Here is a 24800-nt window from a genome sequence, read left to right on the forward strand (position 1 = left end):
GAGGACCAGTTGTTCTTTGGATATTAGTATTGCGCATGTGCTAAGCACACGTTTTTTGGGAACGGCGGAAGAGGATAATGGGAGAAGGGGAATGAGAGTTATTGTGCGTGATCTTCTCTCTTTCACTCTCTTAATTATAAAAATTCATGTGGTATTTGTTTCTCAAAGGCTTCCACCTTCAATAATTATCTAGTTTGTCTAAGAGGGTTCGTTGTTGGGGTAGTCCCATGCGGCCAATTTTAGGGATTTCCATTATATAGCAGATAGAAATAGATTTTCAATTGTCACTTAAGAAGAAGCCACAAAGAAAATTATAGCCCTTAGTATTGGGTTGCTTCCTATGCTGCGAATCATCTAGAAGAATTTTTCTAAGAGTATCTCGAGGTTGTTCCCTCTCCTCTTCGTCAATTTCTTTTTTCTGATTTTTTGAATGTATTCAAGTTCGGTATGAGTTGCCGTTGTATTAAAAAAAAAAAAAACACTATAGCCATATATATATATATATATATATATATATATATATATATATATATATATATATATATATATATATATATATATATATATATATATATATATATTATTTTTTATTTTTTTGTTTTGGCAGGTTTTTTATATAATGCGTATACGAATACATTCAATAAAATCAAAAAACACTAGCTCGCAAAGTGCCTGTGGCAGCTCCCTCTCTCCTGACCAGAGAATGTACCCTGAGTGGTGGGCCGCGTAGGCAGCCATCCAGTCGGCCACCCCGTTGGCTTCTCTGAATACATGCTTAGCGTGGAAGACCACCTCATCTTCCATCATCATCCCTATGTCTCGGATCAGGGGATGGTCCGTGCTCTCACCTCTCGCCCTCCTGAATCTGCCTGATAATTATGGTCAAATCGCTCTCCAGAATGATCGAACTGGCCTGCAGTACCTGCCGCGTATGTCGGAGACCAGCCACCTAATGGTACTTTTTGAAAACAAGGGACATTGAAGAGGTGGAGTGGTAGCTTTCAGACTTCAGTTGGAGTCCTAGAGCCGTACAATAATAAACTGAAGCTTATGACAGCTTCGATTCGATCTCTGCGACACAATTATACAATGCTAGCTAGCACGCTAGATCTGGTCCGCCGTATAATAATACACCGAAGCTTATGGCAGCCTCGATTCCTTCTGTGACACACAAGTATACAATGCTGTCCATCACTCTAGATCTGGTCTTAAAAAAATTGGTAGGTGCCCATCGACCACACCAGCTAGGTTGTGGCAGTTCAGTCAAATGGCCCAATGGAACTCTGAAAACTGGCTATGAACATGCAATGAAGCTCATAGCTTTAAAGGCTGCCCTTAGCTTTAATTATGCTGTGGGGATTGCAATAAGCAAGACATGGTGGTTCAGTGCGGAAGACTCACATCGAAGTGCTCCATGTCAATGCAAAGAATAGGCAGAATGTGAATTCCCGGCTGCCTAGAGCTGGCCTTTGAGATTGGATCGAAAGCAGACAATGGTCCACAGGATCTACTTCGTCAGCAACAAAAAGAACAGAGGCCAAACTGGAGGGGTTGGTTTTGTCATTTGTGTCTCTAGGTCACCTTGGTGGCAGTGGGCCGGTCGTCATTCTATAGATGCGTTGAGAGCTATATGGGAAGATTTGGTTTATACTACTTTTATATAATAATTTTGGAAGGAGACTACTCCATAATTATTATCTCATAGATTTAAACACTCCGATTTGCTCAAAATGAATTTCGACGATAGTATCACGATGGATGGATGTAGCGGCACCGAGTTTGTCATCAGAGATCAGCATGCTAGATTAGTGGCGGCTGGGAGGCCGATGCATCTTCAACCAGATTATTGCTGGGGCCAAGGTCAGAGTCGTTTGAGAGGGCGTCTCCTATACAAGACGAGTCTTGTGTGCGGTTCGCATTATTCTTGAGGGGGATGCTGCCATGGTGATTAAGAGGATCCAAAGTCTCAGGCAATTTGTCGGAGGGATGCAGTTGCTCCACGACATTCGCCGTCTTTTAGATGAATGCATTGTCTTTTGGGCTTCTTCGGTGTACAGAGAGGCCAACAATGCTGCGGATTGGGTGGCTTTTTATGAGATCCATCACTCCGAAGGTGTAATCTAGGAGAGATATGGCTCTGTACCCGTTTATGTGTGTCACTGATGTACCAAAAAAAAAAGAAAAAGAAAAAAGAAAGTCGAGACACTCATTTTGAGTATCACTGCATGTGGAGCCACGCATGCCGCAAATAACGCGGCGTTACCAGGTTGCGATCAATGTAGTTGAATACAGTGGCACTATCTTTTAAGAGGCGACTCCAACTATACTTGGGTACCTCAGGGACATTACAATTTACAGGAGCCGATGCGATGGGTTGTTTACATACCAGGGTTTTTTTAAAGCAGCCGTTACAACAACAGGAAGAAAAAAAAAAAAAAAAGAAGAAGTGGCAGAGATTTGCAAGTGGGTTCAGCATGTTGTGTGTATAATATTAGGAATATATGAATGATTGGCTGTTAAATGATGTGAAGGTTTGGTTGGGCCTCAGGAGATTGTAGCTTTGGGTCAGGAAGTAGACTTGTTTTTTTTTTTTTTGTGAAAAATGGCAATTCATATAGCTCTAACATGAGTACATCCTGCCAAGTCATAAGAAAGTAAAAAGTACAATGAGGACGGTAAATCTTACTGTGGGCGTCCAAAGGATCTCTCCGGAGTGTCGCGCAACAAAGGAGGCGACTCAGTTTGCTGCCCGGTTCGCCTTCCGGAACACATGTGTCGCCTGGAAGTCATCCAACTCCATAGCCAGCCTACGAGTCTGACGAATAAGAGGGTGACCGTCTACGAATAAGAGAAAGTAGACTTGTTCGTGAGCCGGGCAGTGCGCAACATCAAAACTTTTTTAAACGGGTCTGGCCCAAGGTTTCTGCAGGTCCGACAGGTCAGGTCAGGCCTAGAAAATAAGCAAGCTTTTCCCTCGTCTCCGCTCAAATCTCCTCTCCTCCTCTTCTTCTCCCATTGCAGTCGGCAATCACCCCTCTCTTCCTCTTCTTCTCCTCCCATTTCTGCTTGCAACCACCTCTCTCTTCCTCTTCTTCTTCTTTCATTCGACCACGCTCCAATTCTCCCATCCTAACTCCTAAGCCTCTGGTGCTGCTGTCAACGTACGGCAGTACCATCATGTCAGTCCACCACCACCAATGACCACTCCCTCCTCCTCTGTTGAAATCACTACATTGTCCTAAAAACTTAAGCTGATAGAATGTGGTAGATTTTTTACATTTTTTTCTCACATGTGGACCAGACTATTTTTTAATAGATAAGTTGAAATAACTACTTTGTCCTAAAAGCTCAAACAGGTAGGATGAAATAAATTTATTTATATATTTTATATTTTTTTACTTTCTCTGCGTCACCGTTAACTTCAAAGAAACCCATCTCTTCCTAGGCCAACGACAGCTCTGCCGCTGCCCCTGCGCTGAGAAGCAGCTCCGACGGTCTTTAACCCAGCTCTACGCGGATCTTTTGTCTACAAAAATAAGCTTGAAAAAAGTCTTCTGTTTTTTCCTCCCCAAATTCTACGTGGTATCTGCGAGAAATCAGTGGGTTTTGTTAATGGATATTGGCTGGTTTAGGGCCTATGACTTTCAGGATTTTACAAGTATGAATCGTACTGATCCTATAAGTTTTTGGGTTCGCAGCTGAACTTTTCCTTCATGTTTGCTGCATCAGTGAATGCATGTGCTTTGCTATTAGTGACTGCTGCTTCTATGATGTGTGTCGAGAAGAGAGAGCTGTCATCATCACTTGAGTTGGAGAGGGGGTAATATGATAGAGGATTATAGCTTAACTGATCTTGAAGATGGCACCAACAATACATGCATGAGAGAGAAGAGCACCTATCTTAAAGAGGAAACCCAAAAGTCAAATAAGAATAAGATTCTTGCTAGTAACGGAGCCTGCGAATCTCATAACTAATGAATCTCATAACTTTAAAAAAAATAAATACGAAATGATTAATTACTTGGTGTGTATCATCTGGCCATGCGTGCTAATAAAAAGTATGTTCTGAAAATTATATATCGATTTATCTGAAAGTGCGTATTGGATCACTACTAGGTGTGTATGAGATAAGCTTACAGTATATATCAAAATATTTATAAATAACTTAATGTTTCATGTGAAACAACGCTTTTGACATCAATTGATAGATCTGTGTGTTCTAATGGTTGCAACTTATGTTAAGGTTCTTAAAGTTTTGTTAGTAGAGCTTAAAAACCTAGGTTGTCTTGATTTATTATTCTACATGTATTTACGATTCTTCTAATGTACCCTGTTGTAGGACTATTGTGCTGTTCTGCGTGCTCTTTCTTCGCTGGGTGTCAGTAAATTCGGGTGGACAAGTTCTGTTAGAAGAGATGGTTCCGTCGGGGTAAAAAAAAAGAGGACTCCAACTGAATGTTCAGTGATGGTCGCAGTCGCCGTTTCCCAGTTCTATCAAACTTATTTCAAATAACATTTGGTCTTCAAAATACGCTTGAAGTAGGAAGAGAAGGAATGGCCTAGGGGGTTATGTTTCACAGAGAAAGGATACACCCTATGGGTGGAAGAACAGATACATAGCGAGTCCAGAGAATCTCATCGGAGCGGTGAGCAGCAAAGAAAATGACTCAATCCGCAACTCTTTTCGACTCCTGATAGATATGCACAATCTGAAAGACATCACACTCCTCCAATACCCTTCGGATATCGACCAGAAGAGGATGGTCTGCCTTCCTCAGCTCAACTTGTAGAATCTGCTCAATGATCTCCACTGGATAGCTCTTTAAGATGATACTCCCCATCTGGAGCACCCCTCCGATATAGGAGATCCCTCCCCCGCCGCCCTGAGTTCAATGTAAAATGTTCAGGCCTCGAGCTTGGGATATCGACGAGCTCGAGGGATGCATTGGCTCCCAATCCATGACACGTTATCTTCCAGAAAGTTTGGCACCATACCCTACGTCGCCTCGGACGATAAGCCTACGCTACTCTGTTCTCTCGGCCTTATCCCTCTCGTTCTCACGTCGGGAGTCCAATCTCTTGTAACCGTTTCCTTCGTCACCACGTAACAAATCCAAACTCTCGAAACACGGAACCCGGACACAAAAAACAAAATTATATTAAATTCACCAACTGAAGCAGCCAAGATCTATCTCAAATCCAGTTGACTGATATATATATATATATATATATATATATATATATATATATATATATATATATATATATATATATAAACGAAAACTTTGGCACCCAATTCACGATGCTTGGAATGAAAAGAAAAGAGTTTTAATTTTTGGCCTGCCGAGATTGTTGAATCTTTCTTTCTTCAACTTGTTTGTAGAGGATATGTTTGTGCATCTAAGATTTCACATTGGAACAAAATAGCAAATTGGTTTGTTTTCCATGATTGATTCTATTATTTTCTGCCATGAAATGCAATTTCTCTTTAATGTCTGTGTGTGGGTACATGAGGCCCATTGGATTTGCTCCTGTGTTCTCTCTAAAACTTCCCAATGTTATAGGACTTACCAGCAGTCTAGTTAGCTAGCTCGTTGATTGCACAATGAAACCTAATTTTATAGAATGCAAGTTTGAATAAACTTGAGCTCAATATTCCTCCAATTTGATGAGTGCAATTGACCCAAACTCATCACAAGATTGACCGTGTGAAAAAAATATACAATGGATGAATCCGCTGCTTCACATTTCGTTTAAATTTGGGCTGAGGTTTGAAATCCTTTTGGAATAGATTTGGATTATTCATCATGATCAAGTTTGACGACTTCAAGTCTTGGCAGCTGCTGATGAGTTTTGTCTCCACCAGAAATGGACGCGTGGCCATTGATTGGACGGCTATGATCTGTTGAAGCACAGGTGTCCATCTTGCTAGTTCACACGCAGTTCATACGCAAGAAGAGACGAATCCAAAGCGTTAACTAGCATGAGCTGATGAGCTTCCAAGTATTTATGAAAGCTTTTGGAGGTATGGTCTCGTGGAGATGGCAGCCAACTACAGCCTAAAAGAGAGAAGAATTAATTACATCATAATAACCATGTTAGAGAGATGAACGTAATAAGTTGTCATCACCAAACATATTGGAAGAGGTACCAGTCTGCAAAGTTTTTGTTCTTTTCTTCTTGGGAAAAATGGGCTGTAACCATGCCTACTTTTTTCCGAAAGGATATGGATCCTTTTTCCTTTATAAAAGGAGAGAATGGAGGACACTTCCATCCATTAATTCGTTGCAGCCCTTATGCAAGCACCACCTCTCACGGTTTCCTCAATGGCTTCATCTTTTTCAGTGCCTTCAATGGTTAGTCTCTCATAACTAATTTACGATATCTCCATTCTTACTTGTTTCCTACAGCTGATTTAGTTTTTGTTCAGAGATGGCGGGACTGGGTTTCTAATTTCTGATTTCTAGTTTTGACATCATGGCATGTATCAAGGAACTTAGAACCAATTGCTCAAATGGGATTTTGATCTCTAGATTCTAGGCTTGGCTAAATCATTCCAGCATTAAACAATGAATTATCGACGAGTACTAAATTCATCTTGTTGATGTGCAGTGGGGGATATAAGGTTTCTTATTTAATTTTTTGGACATGGTACCCATGCTTGTCTCCAAAACCATGGGTTCCAGCTACTTTTGTATGTCCTATGAAATGGCTAGGAATTTTGTATGCATGAGGTATGAAACTTCTCATACGACGACGACGACGAACCTTTTATGGGTCCGCTTTTGTAAAGTGAAATATTCTATGGCACTTGACAATATTCCATCAGATTCCCAGAATACCAGTCGTTTTCTTTCTTCTTCTTTTCTTTTTGGTGATAAGGATACCAGTCTTCTACTTATTTGGCTATTTGCAAGTTCACGAATCGCTCAGTAAGAAATTTTTCCCATCACCTTGCTTTTATCAATAGCTTCAATAATTCCATTTCCAAATAGATATTAGAGAATAGCTGACAGTGACCCATCACACTATCTCAAAAAAAACAGTAACGCATCAACCTAGTTTATGAATTTTGTTTTTTCCTATAAAATGTATTTGTTTTTAATTTTACTTTTTTTGAGCAAAGAAAAGTATATCTCTCAGCTATTGCTTTTCCTCCTTCTGTTCTTCAGTAATTATCTCCCACCAATGGATGCTTTGCATTCCATGAACAGGCACATTTCCCCCTTGTTTTAATCATATTTTTTGGTGTTATATAAAGCTGATATATATAGTTTATTTGAACAAGAAATAAAAATGATTTGAGTGTTGCATTCTATATCATACATATACATAAGTACATTTATATTTATGTACATACATACATACACTATCATTAAAAAAAGACATGTTGTGATGTAATATATCGTTACTTTAGAAGAACACAGTTCTCTAGTTTCAGTTACTAGCACATTATATAGATACTTGATGTGAAAGAAAACGGTGCAAGCACACAGCATCTGAGTTATCGCATCGCAACCATAACACGGAGGGGTGGCGCAAAATTATGAGCTTTGCCTCGGTAACTTACTATTTTCATGGTAGACCCTAACCCATTCTCCCAGAAAAACAGGCCAGATGAGAAATTATATTCTACTCCTTGTGCACCAAGCCAATCACAGCTGCTCGATTCTGCAGCAGTATACTGAGACAAACGCTTGATGAATAGAATCCACAGAAACAAGCAGATATAATTAATTTCTCCATTGAGTTCTGCTAGGATGGCAATAGCCTGACTGACTGGCAAGACCCAGATCTGGTCTCATTTGGAAGAGAATTGATAGGGCCAATCCATGATTGGAGTTCTGAACTTGAAGAAAAACCTCAGATGCTTCATGAGATAAATAGATAGATACAACTATTCTATGATCAGCCTTTTTTTTTTGTTTTTTGGATGCATATGATCAGCATTCGGTAGCATAATTTGTCAATTGGACTACTGCAGATCATGGAGGAAGAAAGCCGGTTGGAGGCCGAGGTCGCCGAGGTGCAAGCATGGTGGAACAGTGAGAGGTTCAAGCTCACCCGCCGCCCCTACACCGCTCGTGATGTGGTCTCCCTCCGCGGCACCCTTCGCCAGAGCTATGCCTCCAATGACCTTGCGAAGAAGCTGTGGCGCACCCTCAAGACTCACCAAGCAAATGGCACCGCCTCCCGCACCTTCGGCGCCCTCGACCCGGTCCAGGTCACGATGATGGCCAAGCACCTTGACACCATCTACGTCTCCGGCTGGCAGTGCTCCTCCACTCACACCACCACCAATGAGCCTGGCCCCGACCTTGCCGACTACCCATACGACACTGTCCCCAACAAGGTCGAGCACCTCTTCTTCGCCCAGCTCTACCACGACCGCAAGCAACGGGAGGCCCGAATCAGCATGAGCCGCCAAGAGCGAGCTCGTACTCCTTATGTCGATTACCTGAAGCCCATTATCGCCGACGGCGACACCGGCTTCGGCGGCGCAACCGCCACCGTCAAGCTTTCCAAGCTTTTCGTCGAACGGGGTGCGGCAGGGGTCCATATCGAGGACCAGTCGGCGGTGGCCAAGAAGTGCGGCCACATGGCTGGAAAAGTCCTGGTTGCTGTCGGCGAGCACATCAATCGTCTCGTCGCAGCGCGGCTGCAGTTCGACGTCATGGGTGTCGAGACTGTCTTGGTGGCTCGAACGGATGCTGTTGCGGCCAATTTGATCCAAACCAACGTGGATTCTAGGGACCATCAGTTCATACTGGGAGCCACCAATCCTAACCTCAGAGGAAGGAGCTTGGCTAGTGTGTTAACTGAAGCAATGGCAGCCGGAGCGGCCGGCGCGGAGCTCCAAGCCATTGAGGACGAGTGGCTGTCAATGGCCAAACTGAAATCCTTCTCTACCTGCGTCAAGGATGCAATCAGTAGCCTCAACATCAGCGAAGACGAGAAGCGGCGGAGGCTCAACGAATGGGCCTATCATTCAAGTTACGAGAAGTGTCTTTCAAATGAGAAAGGGAGGGAGATAGCTGAGAGGCTGGGTGTTAAGAACCTCTTCTGGGACTGGGACTTGCCCAGGACCAGAGAAGGCTTCTATAGGTTCCAAGGCTCGGTCACGGCGGCAATTGTCAGGGGCTGGGCCTTTGCACCTCATGCCGACCTGATATGGATGGAGACGTCGAGCCCCGACCTGGTGGAGTGCACTAAATTCGCCGAGGGGGTGAAGTCCATGCACCCTGAGATCATGTTGGCCTACAACCTCTCGCCATCCTTCAACTGGGATGCGTCGGGGATGACCGACAAGCAGATGACGGACTTCATTCCCCAGATCGCAAGGTTGGGTTTCTGTTGGCAGTTTATAACACTGGCTGGGTTCCATGCTGATGCACTGGTGATTGATACGTTTGCGAGGGACTATGCGAAGAGGGGGATGCTGGCTTATGTGGAGAGGATCCAGAGGGAGGAGAGGAACAATGGGGTCGACACACTGGCTCATCAGAAGTGGTCAGGGGCAAACTACTATGATAGGGTGCTGAAGACTGTCCAGGGTGGGATCTCTTCTACTGCAGCCATGGGCAAAGGCAAGACCGTCGTCCTCCCTTCTTTACTTCATATTCTTCTGTGTAGTTTATTTTTTTTTAAAAAAAATATTTTTTAATATTAATATTTAGATATATCTACAAACTAATAATAAATTAACTTTGATCCTCATCTATGGCCAAAGAAAATTAAGCACTCCATTGACAAAGATATAAAACGAAGTTTGCACTTCAAAGCACATTCAGACAGACATATGCATGTATATTTGCAAAAGAGCAATAAGTCTTTTTTTTTTTTTTTCTGTTTGAATGGTTTACTTATTTAGGATAATTAATTTAGCTATTATAGGAAGAAATGATGAAAAAGATTATTGAAACTTGAGCCTATATGGATGGAATTGCATATTTTTGTTTTGGTTATTGTATTTTAATGGCTTAAACTAATAAAGTTTATTGACAAAGACTCCAGTGAAAACAATAAAGCTAAATTTACTTTAGAAAAGTGAAGGAAATGAAATGAATAATCAAGATTTAAATCAAGAGTCAAGAGGAATTGTCTCTCTTATATTTTTTTTCTTCGTAATTCATTTAAGTGTTCATGCGAGAAATCCACACATTTTATGTTGTTTGTTGCTCACAGGAGTTACTGAGGAGCAGTTCAAGGAAACATGGGCTAAGCCTGGAGGTATGAATGATGGTGGCAACATGATGGTTGCCAAGCCAAGAATGTAAGGAGGATTTGCTCATGATGCAATGGTTCTCCTTGGATTATGGGGGCCTCGCTGGTTTTTTTTTTTTTTCAGTTCATATAAATAATAACCTGTAATATCTCCATGGAGATTGGGCTGGTTGATTTTGATGTTAAACCTTTAGGACCTGTGGTGGTTAATTTACTGCATGGAAGAAATATGTCTACATGTCTTTATGCAGAAGTTTATGCTGGCACTTGATTGTTGGACATATAATCTAATATCACCTTGATTTATAGCCTTCATACGATCTCCCATGTGTTCCCCACATCATTTTGCCATGGTTTTGATGACTATATTATGGTTTACACCTCTGAACTTCTTGTAACACTCATTCCTATTATTTGGTGCCTGTCTGCTCATAATGAACGTCACCTTTCTCTCAAATGTGCAACTGTGAATAAAACTACTAATAAACATCATAAGGGATGGAGTTCTCTAACTATCAAAAATAAGAACAAGAGAAGAAAATATAGAGCTTTCAAAGCAATATATATGTGTTTAAGTTTTCTAAATTAAAAATATTTTCAAGATCATTTTGAAGACATGCAAGAATGTCTATGTGGGTGTTGAGTGTGTTATTAGCTTTCTTCTCTATAATAAATTCTATTTGTCAAGAGACCATGTAATCATGTCACTTGAGCATCATTGAAGATTTTAATAACACTAATATTCCTAAATAATTGAGCTCTTTCAAGTCTTATTTACTCAGTTTAGCTTTTATAAAAACTATTCGAAATAGAGTATTAGCCGTTACACTAGTTGTAATAATGGAAAACAAAAACTAATATGAGAAAATAATGATATTATTTGCTCAAGCTGCTGCTTTTCAAAAAAAAATTATCTACAGCTATTATTTTAATTTACACACACAGAGAAAAAGACAAAAGAAAGAAAGAACGTTGCGACAACGGCCGTTTCTGCAATTACGGAACTTTGTGGCACCTTAACGCCACTTCCCCTTCTTCTTCTGCTCCGGCGGCCGGCGTCGCTTCCCCTGCCTCCTCCGAATGCCCCCCACGCCTCCCCCACCTCCTCCTCCGCCCCGGCCCCTCTCTTCGAGCGCAGGTGCCCCGCCGCCTTCGATGCTGTCGTCGGCCCCGCCTTACCCGTGTGATGTAAGGTAACGTCTGTTCGACGGTCCAAACCTCCCTTCACGCAGTCCGTGCTCTTCTTCCCTGACTTCCACCGCCTCTCCAATCCCTTTCCACCCTCATAACCTCCGCGCAATCAATTCCGCCGACGAGCGCTCGCCTCCCAGATCTCCTCGTCCAGCGCAAGGACTGGATCCCTCTCCACCGATCTAAACCCTGCCTCCTCTCCCCCGATCTCTTCCTCCAAGTCCTCTCCTTAACCCAGCCCTACCCCGAGATCTCCCTCCACTTCTTTAATTCGGCCAATTCCAAGCTAGGGCTGCTCCCTGACCTCCGCTCCCTCTCCAGGATGGTCCAAATCGTCGTCGAGTCCGACTTCCTCGACCCCGCGAAGCACATTTTCTATTCGGTCATTCGATCCGAGCCGGCGCCGGCGGTGATCGGTTCGATTCTCCGCGCCTCCACCTGTTCTAAGTTTCGTTCTTGAATCTTATGCTTGTCTGCATCAATTGCCAGTTGCTTGGAGACTTTTAGAAACAATTAGGGTTTTGGAGTGTCAGCTGTCGGCCACCAGCTGCAATGCGCTGCTTGATGCATTGTGCTCGGACGATAGGACCGGGACGGCAGGGTGTTTCGACGCTGCCGTCGTCAGGACTGGGAGTTTGCCGGATTCCAATCCGTGGACGCGACTTCTTATACTGCACCTCTTGGGGCACTTTTCAAGAAAAGGAGGGTTGAAGAAGGCCATGAATCTGTTGAGATGCTGAGGTTGGGGCTTAAACTTGATGATGGCCACTTTCTGGATTTGTGCAATAAAAAGTTTCATTATTTAAGTTCCATTCATGAATCAAGTATGAGTGGCATGTTGCAGGGACATCATTTTTGGATTTTCAACATTTGCTGGTTTCTTATTCTGGGTATTTGTATTTAGGTTGGATTAAAGTGCAGGTGGGAGAAACTTTTCTGCAATCCACAGGTTTGATGCATAGACTTTTCATTTAACCATATCTACAATGAATTATAGCTGCCAAGGATGAGTTTTTCATGTAAATGTCCTTAGGCATGATTTCTGGAAAAAAAATATTGGACAGAATAATTCCTAGCCATATTTCTTGACTGATTGAGCTGAGAATAGCTGTTTGCTAAAAGTGCCCATTATATCTAGAATAATTCTTCCCTCTTTGAAACTTTTTCCAATCTAGGAAAACACACAGTCCAAAAGATTGAAGTCACTCAATTGAGGTGATATGAAGTTGAAGGGTTTCAAAGCAGAGGGCAGGACTAGGGAGACTTGGATTAAAGTTGTGAGAAATATTATGACTGCGCTTTTTTCTGTTAGTGAACTTGTTGGAGGAGAAATGTTGATGAACGAACTTAATGTTTATATTGAGGGTTGCATCAGAAATGATGAAAATTGTAAATTGACTAGAATCAATCATGGTGGGGACATGATCCTAGCTAGTGAGCAAAGCACTTGAATTGTAAATTATCTAAAACATGAAGATCAATTCTGGAAGTGTTGACTTCCTTTTCACCTCAAATTTCTCTGTGGTTAGCTATATTAACCCTCTTTCCTCAATTCAGTAGCTTGTCTAAATCCAGTTGTTTCATGGGTTGCTATAGTGGAAAAAATCAAATGCTTTTGCTATTGTTTTGTCAAAGAATAATGCTTTGGCATTGTTTATGAGCATCATTCAGATGTTCCACAATGCAAAACTCCACGTGCTTTGTATGTGTTCGACCTGAAAATTTGAGCGACAGTTGTCATATAGCCTCTCAAATGAAATATAGTCTTTGCTGAAAGACATCACATGAAATTTTTATTAGTTACAGGTTTAGAATTATTTTTTTGTTCCCTTGGTAAGAAGAGTTACGGCTGTGATTACTAATAGCATGCACAATATAGCGAGGACACAGAGCTCTTGCTGACTTCTACAAACATCAAGTGACCGATTCATAGAATCAAATATTTGCAGGAGAATTTTCTTGGGTTGATGCCTTGCAAGTATGACACCATATGAAGGATTGTCAAGTTGTGGAATTCTTGTTGAAATGTTTCTGGATGAAATTCACAATTATTATTATAGACATTAGAACTGATAGGATGCAAAAACATAATTGTTTCCTTTGTATTGTATTCATGCTTTGATTATGCTATTTTATCATGAAGATGATGGGAAACAATATCAATTTTATTTTGTTGGAGTATGAAGAGAATAACATTATAGTTGCTTTCTATTTGCAGACTTCGAATCATGTTCACTGATTAGAACTGACGTGTGCATTACCTCTTCTGCCAACCATCATATCCAACTCAGCACTTTGAAAGGGACCAGGCAAATGTCTGAACTTGAACTCCTGGCTGGCATTAAGGTTGTAGCCATTTATTTCAAGAACTAGAGGAATCTGTGCTTTGGAATGAAAATTATTAAGTTCTATCTAGCTACAAAATGAATTCGATGACATATAGCAAGGTCATGAAGGTTTGCTTTCTTTCAGTCATTTCTTCCATGGTTTCAGGATCGAGAGCACAATGATTGCAGCAATTACCAGAAGGATAATTATAGCAATCATCATACATTTCCTTGAATTTTTCTGAAGATTTTTTGCAGTGTGGAGGGCTTCTGTTCCAGACTGTACATGGTTCACAGCATTTGACACCTGGAAAGACAATAGCAATGTGAGTAAAGTAGATAAAAACAATGAGAGGGGTGTACTTAACTTTGCAAGAAATTAATAAAATTAATGATTGGGCTTCCCTAACAAACTAATGCATTATAATTTATTCAACTAGAACTCCGATTGACTGTATAATTAATTTGAGTATAATTAATGTGCGTACAATTGATTCACGGTGTCCTTGGAAAGCTTTTCAGGGAGTGAATAGTATTTGGTCACTCTGTTTCTGCCTGCTACTATATTGCTATACTAGATTAATCATCTTGATGATGGAACTAAGAACTAACAAACCTTTCTTACTGTAAAAAAGGAACTGAAATGAAAGTTACTACAGCATCATCCAAACATCATAGAGACATAAGGAAATGCCAATACCACGGCACATTGCCATTTCCCCTGAAAATTTAATGCAGACTGCTTGAAGGAGGATTTTGGTGGAAATGAGTATAGCATCAGTACTTAAGATGTTATTAGAAGTGAAACCAAAGACGCCAACCTTATGCGACGTAATCCAAGCGCTAGGTACTTTGTGCTTTTAGACCATGAGTTTGAAACCTATTGAGGTGAGTGAGGATTTTTGGATCATAATCGGTAAGAGTACTGGTGGAGTGGTGTAAGTTTGTGAAGCACTTTGGTGAGGCAGTGTTTGGAGACTTTGGGGCCTCGCATTCTGGTTAAATGCCCGGTCCCTCTTAGCTGAAGTTGTTCTGTGTGGGCATCACACAGGTGGTGAGGCAGGGGAGAAACATGTACAAGTTAAATAATCGAATGATAAAGAGATATCAATGGTATTCAATTTTGTAACGATATGAAAAGCAAAAGCAAAAATTTGCAAAGTTGCTATGCCTACATGCTAGTGCAAGCACTAACAAGCATGTTAGAGGCAATAATAGAATTGTTGAGTAAGGCCTGTTCGAAAGAATTGTTGGCGGTAGGATTTTTGAAAGTAAAGTTTTTATAAAAAGCTGTTTGCTATTTGGTAACTACATTTTTAAAGTACCGTGTAACTTTAGCATGTGTTTGGCAAACAAACTGAGAAAATACTTTTAGTATGACAAAATGACTATAAAGAATATTACATAGTATTATACAACAGAGCATAATAAAATATAATATATATTAATATATAAATTTATAATATAGTATAATATTAATGTGATGAAATATAATATTATTATAATATAGTAATATAATATTATATACTATAGCATAATAATTTAATATAATATTAAATTATTTAATATAACATATCAATGTATTATGATATAATGTAATATAATATTATATTTATAGTATAATATAATAATAAAGGTATAAAATATTATAATTATTAGCGTGAATTAATTTTCTATCCTTTTGATGACTGTGGTATAATATAACATCATATTAAATTATTTAACATAACATATTAATGTATTATAATATAATATTATATTTATAGTATAATACAATAATAACGATATAAAATATTATAATTATTAGTGTAAATTAATTTTTTATTCTTCGATGACCATTTATCTCTTTATGTAATTATTATATTTTATTATGGATATTTTGGTCCAAAAAAAATATTATAACTTAAAATAGCTTTTCAACAATTTTTAAAAGTGCTTTTTCCGAGATGCTCCAAAATTGAGTTTCTTCCCAAAAAGTTGTTTTAGCTTTCTAAAAAAGCTAAAACAACTTTTCGAAAATTTTATTAAACATTTCTATTTTATCTAAAAGTACTTTTGGAAGGCCAGAAAGTGCTTTTTGGCCCTCCAAAAGCTCCTCAAAGAGGGCTTATCCAAAGTTACTGAATAGTTTGAGAGTAAATAAGTTAATGATATTTCACCTGTCCTTAGTAAATTTCTGAATATAGCATCCTCTTGGTTAACAGTAAGTAGAGGGAAACAATTGTGTCAATGGGCTCCATAAGAAGGATCAAACAAAACCTGAATCATAATTGACATGAAAAGTACATAATAAAACCAATTCAGATTCAGATTAGGTTTAATTTTCGATATTAGCCTTGTTACTGTTGTCAATTAGGTATGATTATCATTCAAGGGGTGAATTGAAGTCAACTTTTAGGAGTGAAATATAATTCATCAAAGTTCAAGTCTAAAGTGCTGAAAATCTGACTGAACTGTCCATGCTATTAGAGGAACTTGGTTGAAAAGAGGCCAGAACTATTATTTAATTTCTTGCTTGTGATACAACCACAAAAGCAGGAGATGCAACTTCCTGGAATTGCCCTGTACTTGGATTAGGAAATTTGAAAAACAAATCGCCTGGTTTGGCGAACAAGATTTTTCTTCAGGCAATAGATTATCAGCCAAGGAACCAAGTCGTAACACAATCCCATGTCACACATGATTGGAGAAGGAATGAAAATATTGAACCTGTTAAATAAAACATTCAAGAAGGGGGTGCTATTTTGATCCAACTACATCAAAGATGAACTGATCATCGACCTTGAAGTTTCCAGTTCTATAAAATCTAGGCCAAAAATCTGGTTCCAGAGCTCAAGGAAGTGAGTCTAGATCATACCGATTCCAACTTTTCTGCGGTCCTGCCTATGATCGGCGATAGCACAGTGTCATCCATCCTCTATTGCGAGATGAATGAAAACACGGCAGTGCAAACCAAGTTTGTTGGAATTGTTTTCTGGGGCTTTGAAGTGATTAGCAAGGAAATGAAAGGGGATAACAAGCTGGCTGCAGATGCTACCCTCAGGAGCGGCCCAATATATTTGTGGCCTAAGGCCATTTTGTCTTTAAGACCTTCCCTGCAGTAAGACGGCCTAAGGCTAACTTACAGGAGGACCTTTTTTTCTTTCTATTCTTTGAGGTATTTTCTGGGCCTTAAGTGACCGCCTAAGTCACCTAAGGGTTGGGCCAGCTCTGGCTCAAAACATGGATAAAAACTATCATGGTGTGGTATCAATGAAACTGTTTTTATGCAGTGTTAATAAAATGAACGAATGAGAAATGAAGGTCGAGTACAGTAGAGTTTTTTCCATTGTTTGAATCATGGTGACCACAATAATGAATGCTTTGGTCAAAAGAACTAAAACAGCATAGCACATCCATTTCGGGACCTATGCTGCAGCGTTGTTCTAGTTTGGACATGATCAACTGCTTTTGAGACCTAAGGAAACCAAAATCATTACATAATCTATACAAGATAACCCGTCAAATATTTTCAACAGTAGCAAGCAAATACGTCCAAGTAAAGGAACAGGGCGGTATGCACCTTATAATAGAGATAAGCTCACTCTTATGCAAAAACTCCACAATAACAAAAAAAATTCAATCCATAGATCATAACATTCTGCTGCAGAGTGGTTACCACACATGTTTTGAGCACAATGGCTAACCTGACATTCAATGTTGTCTAGTATCTCTCCCTGTGCCTCAACTAGTACTGCCATATCCATGAAAATCTGGAAAGAAAATAATATTAAACCAAATAATTGCATGAATAAGCTTAATTATCTGGACATCGACAGAAGCTACCTGATGTAGTTCAAGTAGTTTTTTCTCAATCTCTTTGACAGCATCATGCCTTTCTTGAATTTCTTCCACAGTGCCAATCACCTGCAGAGCCTCATTATCAGTTATCAGAGCACTAGTAAAAATCTGGAAGACCATGTAAAACCTCTTGGAACAGGGTTGAAGACATTGGGTAGTAGATGACCAACATGGTGTGATAAACATATTGTTTGCATATTCTCCATAGCATACAGTGGAAATTGGACATACCTGCCCTCGACCCATGTCCTGAATTGCCTTTTGAAAGATTTGCTCACTGTTTCCAGTCTCAATCAGATGGTCAATCATCTATACAAGTTTGAGCAGTCACTAAGTAGTGTAATAGAGAGGCATGATCATGATGAAAATTCTGCATTAGGTGTAAGGCTAACCTCTTCAGTTGGCCGTGCTCCTGTGACTGTTCAAATAACAAGATCTTGAGCCGTAAGTCCAAGGACATAAACGCTGACGAAGAATGTAATATAAAGGGAACTACAGAACATGAATCTATTAGCTAAGAAGGAAAATAGAGGAAAGGTTTTGAACCTGCAAAGATCCTTCTTTCGACAACCTCTCTGTATTCATCTTGGATAGTTTGCCGAAGGTTCTGCAAAAGATATTCACTGATTAGAAAAGATACAATAGCAAAGGCAAAACATTTTTTGTGAGATGGATTGAGAAATAATAGCTGATATACACCTGAAAATCATTCATTTTATCCTTCAATTTCTTTTTCAAGGCACTGCATACAAGGGAAATAATAATAATTGAAGTCAACAATTGTAACAACACAATCTTCTGGCTCAGTTGACTTTTAATAGAAATGATAGAAACGTCAGATAAATAGCTTGTAAAACTCACGCAGTCATAGTCATCCTGGAGCGGTCGACGCCTGTTCCCTTCTCACAGCCAGGCTTACTTCGGTTTATTAAATTCTACAGAGGAAGCAAGTAAGTACTGCTGAAACTAAAGTCATCATCCTCAAAAAAGTAGTGACACAAAATCCAGAGGATGAATAATACATCTTTGTCAATTTCTTCTAATCGTGTTTTGATGTTACGCACGATTTTTCCCACTTCATCCACATATTTCTCCATTTGCTGCTTGATTGCTGCGATGAATCAAACATTAATTTTTGGCAACCATCTTGCTTGATATTTGACAAGGAAGATCATGATGGAACATAAAAGTTAATAAAAGAGAACTGCACCTTTCATGGCAGAGGCTTTAGTAACATATCTAGACTCTTCCTTAGCTTCCTGGTATAGTTTAGAAATGATTAGTTAACATCACATACTGTACATGTTATAATTGATTGCTGCTTGTGCCTTGGCCTTGTCATTGCATAACTTCATAGCACAAGATAGACATACCTCAAAAGAAGCCTTAGTAATCTTTAAGAAATGCAGAAAATATAAGTATAAAAGAGACGGGAACAAAATAATTTGCTCTAGGCAACTCAAGCGGACATATTACCAGAACTATAAGTGATTTTTTTTTTTTTAAAAAAAAAAATGCAATCTTCGTACCTGAAGTTTTTGAAGGTGTTTAGATAGCTTTTCCATCAGCTTTTCAACATCTTTAACCTAACATCATAAGAACCAAAATTCTTGAGAAGATACAAGAAAAGATACATTCTGACGTATAATCTAACATCTCTGTAAGTACTAATTAAACTATGCATTCCAAGGCAAGTGCTAAAAAGCGTGAGAGAAAAGGAAAGCAAAAGAACATGCAAGCGAACAAAACCAACTAGAAAATGAATTAACAGTACATTTTGTATGGTAAACAAGAAAGAAGAGATAGAGAAGATAATCAAGCCTTGCAAGCTAAACATATAGGCCACCACATTTACATCACATTAGATTCAAAAATAATTCATGACTCCTGCGTTCAAATACATGATGTATTGTCAGAACTAGACAGAACTGAGGTCATAGTAAGAGGTACCTGTTTAAAAAAATCTTCCATTCCATAGTCTGATTTTCCTTTTGGAACCTGAATTCCTAATTCCATATCTTTCTCCTTAGGAGACCGATCTGAGCTCATTACAAAGGAATCCTGCATTGGAATGCACCATGGTGAACAACATATTACTGATGAAGCAGCAGGACAAAATAAGTGCGTATGTGGTCTGAATGAAGATAGTAAAGATAAAAACAGAAGCCTAGGAACAAAATATTAGTGATGAAGCAGGAGGACAAAATAAGTGCGTATGTGGTCTGAATGAGGATAGTAAAGATAAAAACAGAAGCCTAAGAGTACATAAATTACAAAGTACACTGCTTTGCTTTGACGCCTTTTGATGTCTCGTTGACTTCTAGTCATCAGTCTATACACTGATGGTAGGGAGCACCTGTCACATGAAAGTTGTCCCCAAATTTTGCCATACTAAGGGAAGCCATCCAACTTTAAAATGTCTTGCTAGTTACTGAAGAGATGTACCCCTGTGGCCATATTTTCTTCCTTTTTTTTAAACTGCAATTCTAGATTTTCATAAAACTGAGTTCTCATAGCTCTATTCCAACTATATATTCTTGCAGCCAATTGTTCAGCTGGTTGCCGCTTTTTTTTCTTTGCTTCACATTTCATGAAATAGAACAAGATGAATCTACACCTTTCCCCAAGAAAAGTTTCATAATGCTTAGGAGCAACCTGAATCAGTTTTTACTTGCAATTCAGGTCCCTAAGTTTTAGCTACATGTCAAATAAAAATAAGAGTATCCGACATATGAACCTCTTTTCAGTTAAAGTGTCTGATTTATGACCCTTGAAACGAAAGCCATCAACTTACTAAGGTATATGGTTTGTTAGACTCTTCATGGTATATTTTATGAATCGATTCCAAGTCCGATCCAATAATCTAATTCAGTGTCAACTATATAGAAAGTTTCTGAGCAATTGTGGCTGTACTTTGTAACCATAGCCAAAGTACACTTTTGATGACTATGCTGCACGCACAAGCAAATCCTCAACTCAAAGACACGTACCTTTTTCAGCCAAAAATAATTAAAAAAAAGGCATGTACCTTAATTTTAGCAACAGCAAATCGAGCAAAAAAATGGATTCAAATTAAACTAAGCTGTTTTCTTGAAGAAGTTAATTTCCATGGGTGCCAACTGGTTCAGTTGGTAAAAGTGGGGCGAAATTCATGTATACAAGTAGCAGCTTACGTATATAAAGAAGTTTAACCAGTTCCAAACCCTTGTAACCGGTGCGAAATTTGTGTAGACAAGCAACAAAACTCCCTTTAAACAAAGAATTCTTTTACATTTGGACACGAAGCCTGGAAGAAGTCTCAAAATTAAACGCCAAAATTTTAAAGCCCCACAGGAATAAATGCAAGACTATGCAGTTTATATATAAGATTATGTGATCAAAAAAAAAAGAAGAAGAAATAAAGAACCTTTAGGCCATGAAAAGATCATATATGGGGAAAAAATTGGAACAGATTAACTCTACTTTTGCTTGCAACTACAAAAAGGAAGGAGATTATTACAGATAGAAGGTCGTTCATCTTGTTAGGATTCCACAAGGAGGGGATGCTGAACGAGCCTTAGGAAAGTTGAAGAGGGGTTTGGAAGACAGGGAGGAGAATCGAGAAGAAGTTGGCCGGCAGAAAAGAAGCGAGAGGAAGAAAAAAACGACAAAAGGAGGCGATGCCTGGCGTTAAGAAATACAAGCATTGGAGGCCTCCTGCATATAAAAATTAGAAGCATAGAAGACCACGTATCGTATGAAGCTTCCCACGTCCCAATCCTGTCGACTCGTTTGGCTCCGGGAAGGGAAGGAGGAAAGTATGGACAATAAAAAAATAGAAAAAATATTTTCTATTTGATTATTTTTTTAAAAAAATAGAAAAGTGATTTTTTATGGGTTTATATTAAAAAGAAAAAGAAATTAATATATGATATAAAAATGTCCAATTTTTATGGGCTGGAATTTAGAGTTTTTTTTTCCCAAAAATATCCTTAAACTTTTAAATAGAATAAGATAAATTTTTTTCATTTATTTAGGGCATAACATATAATATATATATATATATTAAAAAAATAATACTCAATCAAATATAAGTTACTTTACAATATGCCATTTTTTCATGCTCAATTAAATATACAAAAATTATTTTTTTAGATATTATATATTCAATCATCAGTTTTTTAGAAAAAATATTTTATTAAAAAAAAGGGGGCAAACCAAACGAGCCTATGTTCATGGAAAGCAATGATATTTTCACCCTTGATTTTTTTTAAAAAAAGTTTCCCCTTTTTTTCACGAACCAAATGAGCCTTATGTCCATGATAAAATCTGCCTTAACAATTTTTTCTTTTAATTTTCATGCAAGGTGTTAATTGAATTTGCAAGGGTGTTTGATCACCGTTGCAGTTAAATAAAGAGTTTTTTGCATAGATACCCTTCTAAATATCAGATTTTGCGTGAATACCCTTTGAAAATTGGTATTTGCATGTATACCCTCGTAAAACTCTGTTATTGTACAAATATCCCTAATATAACGATTGTTCTAACGGTGTTAAAAAAATCATATTTTTATTAATTAAAAATAAAATTAAAATATGAAATGACGTTATTATCCTTGCTCCCCTTCCTCCCCCCACGCCGGTCTGCCCCCTCCCCTACCCCCCGCGCCCGGATCCCCCTCCTCCCACCGCGCCCGTCTGCCCCCCCCCCCCGTCTTCCCCAACCCCCCGCGCCCAGCTTCCCCCACCATCAACAACCCCAACCCGCGCCCCCCCCCACCGTGCCCGTCTTCCGCACTCACCGCGCCCGACTTCCCCCTCCTCGCGCCCGTCTTCCCCACTCCCCGCGCCCGGCTTCCACATCACCCCCTCCCCCCCGCCCCCGGCTTCCCCCCGGCGCCCGTCTTCCCTCCCCCCCCCTCCACGGGATCGCGGGCGACGCGATCGGGAGATCGCGCTCGCGAGATCGCGATTGCTGGCGTTCGCCCGCGGGCGTTCGCGACGGCGAGATCGCGATCTCCTTCCTCCTTCCTCCCTGGTCTGTGACCCATGACTTGAAAGACTTGCAATTGACCTTCCGTCAAAACAGATGAACCATGACTTACCAAGCCAAATTTCATATCCCACTATTTTTTATCTATATGACTGATTGGAGGGAACTTGTCGTCTCCCAGCTCTCCTCTCACGAGGACAAAAAAAATCCCAGACCTTCTTCCAAAATCCAATTCCATTGCAGAAAATTGACACGACCCATATTTCGTTCAGTGTTCCCTCACTTTCTCCCTTCAAAAGTTACAAGAAACAAAAACAAAAAAACAGAAGGAAAAAAAAAAAAACCAGCTACTGAGACACCAGAAGTATCAACAGTGTAATAGATCGAGAGAGAGAATCCTGACGGGCCGAGGTTCCTTTGGATTCTGTGAACCTATGCTTGTTGCCATCCTTCCACGCTTGAACCTTACTCCCCTTATGATATTAATCCCATCATCAGATCAATTGCAGGAGGTAAATCTAGATGCAGCCAATTTGCAAATCCCATTGTATATTTTTGTTATATTCATGATAAAGAAACAGGCCTTTGGTCGTAGAACCAAATACATTTCCTAATAAATATAGAATTATAAAGGCTATCACATTAATTAATATATCTAAATTCTTTCCATCTACTAGGATTTGTTTTGCGTAAATACCCTTCTAAATATAGAAAATTGTATGAATATCCTTGTAAAGTTACTATTTGCTTGTATACCCTTATAAAAATTTCTATTTGCACGCTTACCCATTAAGGGTATTTTAGTCATTTTAATTTGAAACCGTTAATTTTTTAACGGCGTTAGATGGCATGGGTATATATGCAAAAATAAGAATAAAAGCGGATAGAATAGCAAAACAAGTATTTTACGAGGGTATACATGCAAATATCAATTTTGGAAGGGTATTCACGCAAAATCCGATATTTTGAAGGGTATCCATGCAAAAAACTCTTAAATAAAAGATATCAAATTTCACAGTTATGGAGTATGTTTATTTCCCCCTTTCTTGTACCTTAAGTTTGAAAATTATATTATTATGTAAAATTTTTGTGATACTAAAGTATTTTTTTTTAAATATTTCTTTTTTTTTTTGCTTGTTCATTAAACAAATCCTTCTATACTTTAAGCCAATCTAATGGGATGAGAGGGTGGATCTCTTCCTATTTTCTTGAAAATAACATTTACTAATTTGTGTCAAGAAAGTAGTTGCCCTAATTTGATTTGCCCTAATTTTTACATGAGAGAAGAATTAAATAAACTATCAAGTTAACAGTTTGTTAGTAATTGCCTCTAAAAGAGTAGCATAGCTACAACTTAATGTTTATATCCTTGTATCAATGTAAACCAAGTAAATATAGTGGCTCCAATAAGTCATAGAACTTATGAAACTTTTTTTACTTATACTCAATTATCATGAAACTAGTTGTCGGTTAATTCTTTAATATATGCAATGGGTCTGGGTTTGTAAGTAGTAAGAAGCAAAAAGCACAATATTACCATTTGAACTACAAAGATTGATATTTATAGAGCTTAGCAAGCACAAGAAAACCCTACTTAGCAATCAGACATTACTCCAAGTCTTTTTAATTGGCATTCCATTATGCTCCTTCTTAAGCGTTTGCAAAAGTCCAGAGAATTCAACGAATCTTCTACAGAAATCTGTCCAATCTATATTTTTTTAAAGGCCCATACTAGTTTTTGTTTAAATTTTATATAAGTTTGTTGGTACGCAAGAAGAAAAAAAAATTATAGTTGGGTTGATATTTGCCTATTCAAATAGACCGTCGACTTCGGAAAATTCAGTCAGATTTTCCAATCAGCCCTTGTTGGGTTTTTTTTGAAAAAATTACCTTTCCATCCCTCTAAAGACCTCACTATAACAGGAGGTCCCTGTTGACCCAAAAAAAAACTTCCAGTCCACCGCTACATGATTCTTTAATTTCCGGTCCCTAAGTTACTGTTTTCTTTAAAATATAGTACCCAAGTGCCCCCAGGTTACGTAAGTACCCCCATGTTACCGGAAGCGGGAAAAAAAATATCCCGCATTCTGTTTTCTAACCGGAAGACACTCTGTTTTTCTCTACCGAAGATGCTCCCAAGTAAGCTTCCCACTTGCAGCCCTTAAGCGAAGATGCCCCTGGTGATCCCACAAAAGATGTTTACCGAAGATGGCTTTGGAGGAAGATTTTGAAACAGAAAAAATGGTA

The 24800-nt window shown here is 39.1% G+C and overlaps 2 protein-coding genes and 1 long non-coding RNA gene across 5 annotated transcripts; 2 read left to right on the top strand and 1 right to left on the bottom strand.

The window, feature by feature from the left end:
• Positions 1-6326: 6326 nt before the first annotated feature.
• LOC103716821 (isocitrate lyase) lies at positions 6327-10277 on the top strand. Its single transcript, XM_008804993.3, has 3 exons — positions 6327-6356; positions 7985-9587; positions 10186-10277. Exons 1-3 carry the CDS (start codon positions 6327-6329, stop codon positions 10275-10277), a joined length of 1725 nt encoding a protein of 574 aa, XP_008803215.2.
• Positions 10278-11216: 939 nt separating this feature from the next.
• LOC103716819 lies at positions 11217-13886 on the top strand. 2 transcript variants are annotated; one of them, XR_005511703.1, is made up of 3 exons: positions 11218-12156; positions 12320-12364; positions 13634-13886. It is a non-coding gene; the product is annotated as an uncharacterized LOC103716819 (long non-coding RNA). The 2 variants fall into 2 exon arrangements; XR_005511702.1 differs by having other exon boundaries at positions 11217-12364.
• Positions 13172-21099, bottom strand: LOC103716820 (syntaxin-132-like). Of its 2 annotated transcripts, XM_039125934.1 has the most exons (13): positions 21082-21099; positions 19533-19643; positions 19112-19168; positions 18793-18841; positions 18605-18693; positions 18444-18517; positions 18282-18324; positions 18129-18189; positions 17975-18000; positions 17814-17891; positions 17568-17648; positions 17429-17494; positions 13172-14049 (listed from the first exon to the last, which is right to left on the bottom strand). In XM_039125934.1, the coding sequence occupies exons 1-13, from the start codon at positions 21097-21099 to the stop codon at positions 13888-13890; spliced, it is 915 nt and encodes a 304-aa protein (XP_038981862.1). In that variant the 3' UTR covers positions 13172-13887. The 2 variants fall into 2 exon arrangements, with proteins under 2 accessions (XP_038981862.1, XP_038981861.1); XM_039125933.1 differs by lacking the exon at positions 21082-21099 and having other exon boundaries at positions 18793-18867; positions 19105-19168; positions 19533-19637.
• Positions 21100-24800: the final 3701 nt, after the last annotated feature.

Source organism: Phoenix dactylifera, chromosome 4 (assembly GCF_009389715.1).
Source record: "Phoenix dactylifera cultivar Barhee BC4 chromosome 4, palm_55x_up_171113_PBpolish2nd_filt_p, whole genome shotgun sequence".
Taxonomy (NCBI): Eukaryota; Viridiplantae; Streptophyta; class Magnoliopsida; order Arecales; family Arecaceae; genus Phoenix; species Phoenix dactylifera.